This window comes from Vitis vinifera, chromosome 12, assembly GCF_030704535.1.
Source record: "Vitis vinifera cultivar Pinot Noir 40024 chromosome 12, ASM3070453v1".
NCBI classification, from domain to species: Eukaryota; Viridiplantae; Streptophyta; class Magnoliopsida; order Vitales; family Vitaceae; genus Vitis; species Vitis vinifera.
In genome coordinates, this window is record NC_081816.1 from 22,895,344 (window position 1) to 22,901,977 (window position 6,634).

Sequence of the window (6,634 nt, forward strand, 5' to 3'; positions counted from 1 at the left end):
ATGTCAACCTAAAAGCGTGTCTCTAGCCGTGAGAGGAAGGACCCAATTAACACCAAAAAGAGAAAACACGAGATCCCACAAAATCTTCGCCTTAGAGCAATGAATAAGAATGTGCAAAAGCCCCAATCATTTTGTAACTAACATTCTCCAAAAACACCTCCAATTACCATCTGAATGAAATTTCTTAACAGACAACCCAACAAAGTTAAGCTCAGGAATCCCCGAAGGCTCCCCCATCTGCCAGAACCCTAACTCGAATCCTGTGGCCTTTGTACCCCCTCCCAAATATGGCAGAATTATGTCCACATGATGCCCCTTAAGTTAATGAGAACAGAAAAGGTAAGAGAGATGCAAGATACCGTAAACTTCCCATGACTTGAGGGGCCTCCACTTATGCCTAAAAATCTTGATGTTTCTATTAAACCAAATCACCCAGAAAATAGCAAGCACGGCCCCTTTCAAAACCACAATACCTCTATCGCTCTAAATGCAATGAGCATCAAATCCGCAACAACTCTAGGAGGAACCCAGGTCAAGCCCTCTACCCAAAGTTATATGGCAATGAATGAGAGAAAAATGGTCACCCCTCATCACAGCACAAGCAAAAAATGTGAAACTGACGGCCCTGAAGGGCCTCCTATTCTGTAACAAATCATTTGTGTTAAACCCTTTCAAAAGCAACCAATGATGAGGGAGAACTTTAGACTTTCGAATAAAATTAACCTGAGGAGAGGCACCAAGAAAAATACTCTTAAAAGGGACATAAAGAAAAAGAGGCCTAAAGAGAACCAAATCCATACCTCTAATTAAAATAGAGGAAGGATATTAAATTCTCATTCAACTAACAATGTCACTGATTACCCCCCTTGAAGAGTGTAAAGTTGTTTTACCTTATACAAGTTCATGCGGTATTCTTGTGATGTATAGCTGTACTCCTAATTATATTGGAGAAATTTTTTGTATTTCTTCTTTTGATCAGATTTTGCATATTTTGGAGGGATATCACTTCCTTCATTTGTACTTAAAAACTGATATCAATGAATTGATTTGCTTCTGATACAAAATTATGAGAGACAGAGAGAGAGAGAGGAAGGGAGAGAAATGGAGGGAAATACACATGATGCAAATAAAGCAAGAAAGGGGGAAAAAACCAATTTCAGCATCTGCTAATTAATGCAGCAAATCAAAATTCCATGACTGAGAAGGCCAAGACTGGTCAAGGATATTAGGTATGAGAAAATACTGACAACTAGGTAGAGATAGAAAATACTGAGAGGTCACTGCTCCCAACAAAGGTCCTCTCATAGTAAAATTTTGAGCCATCAACCACTAATGCAATGTTTGGATCACCTTTTGGAGGCCAAAGTAAGTTTTTAAGCTCAATAAGTGCTGAATACAGCTTAATGTGGAAACAAGGAAAGGATTGCTTCTTTTGACAGTCCTGTTTCAGCTTATAAAAGTAGAAGTTCTGTGTTTAAGGAACTTCAACAATTCCAATGTTCCCCTATCAAACTAATGGCTTTAGCTTTTACTTTTGCCTCTAACTAAAAGCAGAAGGAAAAGACCATCCCCAATAATTCCTGAGAAACAAACAAACTTAGATAAGTCTACTAAGCTCCATATGATGATTTTCTAGAAAACTGGTGACCACCTAATCACAATGTCGGTATCTCACCTGTTTGAGCGCATGCCACAGATACTTGTAATTTGCCTATTCCATAACAAGCCACTCCACTAGGAAATATCCAAAGCCATTATCTAAATAAGCTCTCTTCCCAACACCATATCAAAGAAAAAATTTCTGGATTCTCCCAACTTTAGAAGCATTCCGAATGGGGATTTCACATGAAAATTTTAGAAATTGCTTTGTATCTTTAATCTTTTATTGCCTTATAATAAAATTTCATAAATCTTTCTGGATTCTTCCAAAACAAGAGAGCAAAATGACAGCCAAATCATTGCCTTGGAAATCCACAACACCCATGTTAACAGGATGCTTTAAGTAAACTCCCAAAGAATATCTTAAAATATAATAGAACCACTTTTCTCTCCCAGGCTTGGGGTTGAGGTTCTCAAATTTGCTTGCTTCTCCAAATCTTATGATATAATAGTAATTCATGAGATAACTGAAATTTTGACGAACCCGGGATACACCCTTGGCAGCTCTTTTCTGACGGACAAAATCCATTAGAGGCGTAACTATAGGAGTGTCCTTCACAGCACCTAGAAAAGCAGAAGAACGAAAAATATTAATAATAATTCAAAAAAAAAAAAAAACCCTTATTCTTTCCTCATTCTATTTGCTCTCTTCTGTGTTTATCAAGTTGATACTTTTTCCTAACATAATTTCAGTTTGATGCACGTGGATGCAATTTTCATTTTGATAAGAAACAAGAATATCACGCATGTGCATGACATCCTGGGAACATTTTCTACTGACCAGCTCGTTCTGCTTCTCTTCTCTCCAATTGTATTTCTGCACTGGGAAGATTCTCAACAGGCTTCGCAAGAAGTTCAACAAACTCCATGTACTCAGGATCTAGATATCAAGTGTTACTTTGTGAGCACAAAAAGAAAATTGATCACATCTGCGAGTCTGTGCAATGAATGTATGAGTTAGATTTTACAAACAAGTGAATAATTACCTTTAAATATTGTCCCTTCACGGCCATCCTTTTTAGGCCAATGTTTTGGAATGCGTTGTGAAGGAGCATACTCAACAATAGTTTTAAACTGAGTACCTGAAAAGGACAAGTTTGTTTGAATTCAATATCAAAATCATCAGAAACCCCATTTTAGTTTTGTCCAAAATTACCCTACATCTCATAAATTTCTTCAGCTGTTAGTAGCAGAAGGAAGGAATACTCTTCATTAAACCATCCAAATACAAAAGCTTAACTTGAATAGAAAGATATTGTCACATTAATTCAGGAAACAAAAAATGAGAGGAATAATCAATCTCTCTTCAGAATATGTGCTCCATTATTACCTTTCTCATTAACAAAAACATGCCCATCAAAGAACTCAGCAAACTCAATAACATCCTCTGGCCTCTTGAAGTCAAGGTATGCTCTCGAATAGGACTGTCGCTTCTGGCTGCAAAATGATTTTAACACAAGTATAAATGCAAGAAAGCTTTCAGCTACATATGAAATCCATCCAGTGGATGATAATTCCATTGAAAATTTCAATTAACTAAAAGGGAAAAAGAGTTTTGCCCCTATAAAGATCAACATTGAATTGTGGAAAGTGATCAGCAAAAAACAACACCACAAACCCCTACAAGACTAGGATGCTAGCAATCTGCAATACGGTTCATACAACCCAAACATGTCTTATGCTTCTCTGGCAAAATGTTAAATGCAACCACAATATGTTCTTCCTTGTGGGAATAAGTGTCCCGCTAATTAGCACTTTTTTATTTTTTTTGATAGGGAAAAAATATAAAGAGGGCACACAAAAATACATTGTGAGTATAGAGAATTTCTTTTTTCTGTAAGTAAATATAGCACCTAACAAAAGAGTGCACTGCAGTATACATGGTGCATACAAAGGCACCACAAGGCCATACCATGTGTATACAAAGGTGCCACGAGGCCATACCATGTTCGTACAAAGGCGCTATGAGGCCATACCATGTGTGTACAAAGGCACCATGAGGCCATACCAAGTAGAGGAGTACACCAAAAACAACCTCTCTACATTAGACAGAGAGATTGACAAAAGACAAGCCTTTTACATTAACAAGAATCCAACTAATCAACAAAATCTAAAATGGACATAGAGGCCCCCTCTAAAGACTTTCTTGCCCAAAGCTAGAGAAAGCATAAGAAAATAATTTTTTAGAGTTTGGACCAAATGTTCTTCATTGACAAAGAGACTACAATTTCTCTCCTTCTAGATCATCCAAATAAGCATAAAAGAGCTACCCTCCGCACCTTCATGCGCTTCTGCGCCTAATCATCCATGGTCAACTTGATAACGTTTCTCTAACCGTAAGGCATCACCCACTCTACTTTAAACAATGAGAATAATAAATGTCATAATATTCTCATTTCAATTGGTTAATTCCTCATCCACTTTACAAAGATTACATTTATTCACCAAAGGTCATCCCCTTCTTTTTAACTGATCTAGAGTCAAAATTCTCCCCCGGACTGCTTCTAAAGCAAAGAATCCTACTTTCACTGGCACCCACAGGTTCCATACTACTTTTACTGGAAAGACAACTTCTCTTTTTGGCACCAAGCAAGGGTAGAAGGTTTTGACAGAGAAACATCCACCCTTTGAATCCCTAAACCTCACTTCACTGAATACTTTCGCAAAATTTGCTAGAAAGGCCTCAACACTTTCTAACTCCTTCATTAAACTATCTTGAGAAACATGGACTCCATTGTCCACACACCCCTGTCTACTCCAAATATGTACAACCCATGCATCCTTTGATTAGCACTTCTTTATGTTCTTCCAAACAGATGTTAAGTAGGAGTTTACGCCATAGAGGAAAGGCAGTTTGTGAGCTACTAGAGAGTTGGAAAAGGTAAAACCTTCAATGATCTGTCACACATGACTGAGTTGAAAAAATCTAGAACTTTATTTCCATCCTTCCTTGCATATTTCTAAGTTCTACAAGGAATAGCACCTCAGAGAATAAAATCAAATAAAACCAAGCAAGAATGTTGCCGTTGAAACTAACTTATCAGGATCCAATTGGAGTAATGAAAACGGACTGATCCTGTTGCACCACATTGCAGCTAAAGTGAGATACAAAATAACAGTTCCCAATTCATGTGGCATATCAGTCCGTGTTTCAAGTAACATCGTTACTAAAAACAAAATGTTAATTGCCAAAACTAAATCACATAATTATTTGCAATACAAGTAAAAGGTATTTCCAGCGGTAAGAGCCAACAATCACCATGGTAATACATATATGCACTCACACATGTATCATAAATAAACTAGCATCAATTTCCTCCCATGTTCTCACTGTGCTCTTCATCATCCCCAAAAATTCCATAAAATTGCCACATGCGTTCACTATATCCATAAAACTTCCACCATCTTCTCACCGTCCCCAAAAAGCTTCCCCTATCTTCTCACTGTTCCATGAAACTTCTACCATCCCAAAAAATTTCCACTGTCCTCTCACCTTTCCTGTAAAATTTCCACCATCCTCTCACCAGGCCCCTAATTCACCTCCTCCTCACACTGGCGTAAGGTTGAACCATCCTCTCACCAGCCCATAAGCCCTGCCAATTTCCCCCAAACCGATTGAACATTTCCCACATCGTAGCTATCAATAAAACTGATTATTTCAGGAATGTATTTTCCATACCATTTCTAACACTTGTCAAACCTTCTCCCAGTGACAATAGAAACATGCATGCAGAATTTAAGCTGTATAACATGTATATAAACCCTCAACCATGGATTACTTCAAACATTTTGAGTACCAACGGTTTAGAAGCCACAAGCCAGACATGCATTCAGATATCCAAAACCCTTGCTCACTCTAGGGTTTGCAGAAACAACAATGACCAAAATGTTACTTTTCCCCCTGAAACAACCCCAATAAACCCTAACTCTTACAGATTACAATAAACGTAAAGCAAAAAAAGGAATTCTACAGCCAATCAAACCAAACAATCTGAATTTCATAATGAGTCAAACCACGTAATCTAAACACTACACGGAAAATTAAAGCAAACCCATCATCAAAAACACCGTTCCGATTAAATGCCAAAATAAATAAATAAAACACAAAACCTAACCCTAACCTGTTTTTCCCGGGACGAAACTTGACCAAGGTGTAGCGCCCCTTGAAGACGGTATCGATTTGTTCCAAAAACGCGGCCTCCGAAATCGTCGGCGGCAAGTGCCGGACCACGACCTTGGTTCGATCCAACGGACCCTTCATGTGCGAAATTCCCAACCCAGAACCCCTATCAGAATTGACGAAAACAAGGCGACGCTTCGCAGATTCGATGCCCCAAACGGTAGAAAGATTCGAAAAACTCCTAGAAATCACATCTCTTTAGGCATCGATCAAGGTGGGTTCGGTGCCCCAGCTTCGAATTTGATCCACAATCGACATGCATGCGGAAGCAAGAGAGAGAAAATCAAACGAACGTAGAAAGAGAACAAAAGGGCCTTTGCGTTTCACTTATACGGTGGTGTGGTGTTGAGACTTGGAGAGTTGAGAGAGCCTCTTTCTCTCTCTACTTTCTCTCTCCCCCTATTCAGCATCCATACATATTGTTTGATTTGTAGGCTTGCTTATTTGCCCTATTTATTTTTTAAAATTTATTATATAAAAATTAATACTTAAAAAAGTTAAAATTATAATTTTTTTTCTTAATTTTTGGTTTTGGTATTTATTTCTTATTTTACTTATTTTATTTGAAATTTTATTCCATAAAAAAGTTGAACTTTCGGGTTATCTTGTTAATAAGTTTGTATTGAAAAATAACATAAATTTAAAAAAATAATGATTTGATATTATCACAATCGTAACACATCGATGAAAGTGATTACAAAATTATACTAGATATATTATTAATTATATTAAATTACGAGTCTACATCATCGATATATTTGAAGTAATTTTAAGACTATTCACGATATCTTATTA

General features: G+C 37.3%; 1 protein-coding gene across 9 annotated transcripts in view; it reads right to left on the reverse strand.

Annotated features, from left to right (window-relative positions):
* The window catches only part of LOC100852735 (regulator of nonsense transcripts UPF3), a 46,009-nt gene extending 39,740 nt beyond the window's left edge, over positions 1-6,269 (reverse strand). For 4 of the 9 annotated variants that reach the window (XM_059741332.1, XM_059741331.1, XM_010659665.3 and 1 more), the window contains exons 1-5: positions 5,781-6,269; positions 2,990-3,096; positions 2,646-2,741; positions 2,441-2,539; positions 2,144-2,223 (exon numbers count right to left, since the gene is read on the reverse strand). In XM_059741332.1, the coding sequence (XP_059597315.1) occupies positions 2,144-2,223; positions 2,441-2,539; positions 2,646-2,741; positions 2,990-3,096; positions 5,781-5,920 (522 nt within the window). In that variant the 5' untranslated portion in view covers positions 5,921-6,269. The remainder of the gene's footprint in view (positions 1-2,143; positions 2,224-2,440; positions 2,540-2,645; positions 2,742-2,989; positions 3,097-5,780) is intronic. The other 5 variants (XR_009467165.1, XR_009467164.1, XR_009467163.1 and 2 more) reach the window with 2 other exon arrangements.
* Between the last annotated feature and the right edge of the window lie 365 nt (positions 6,270-6,634).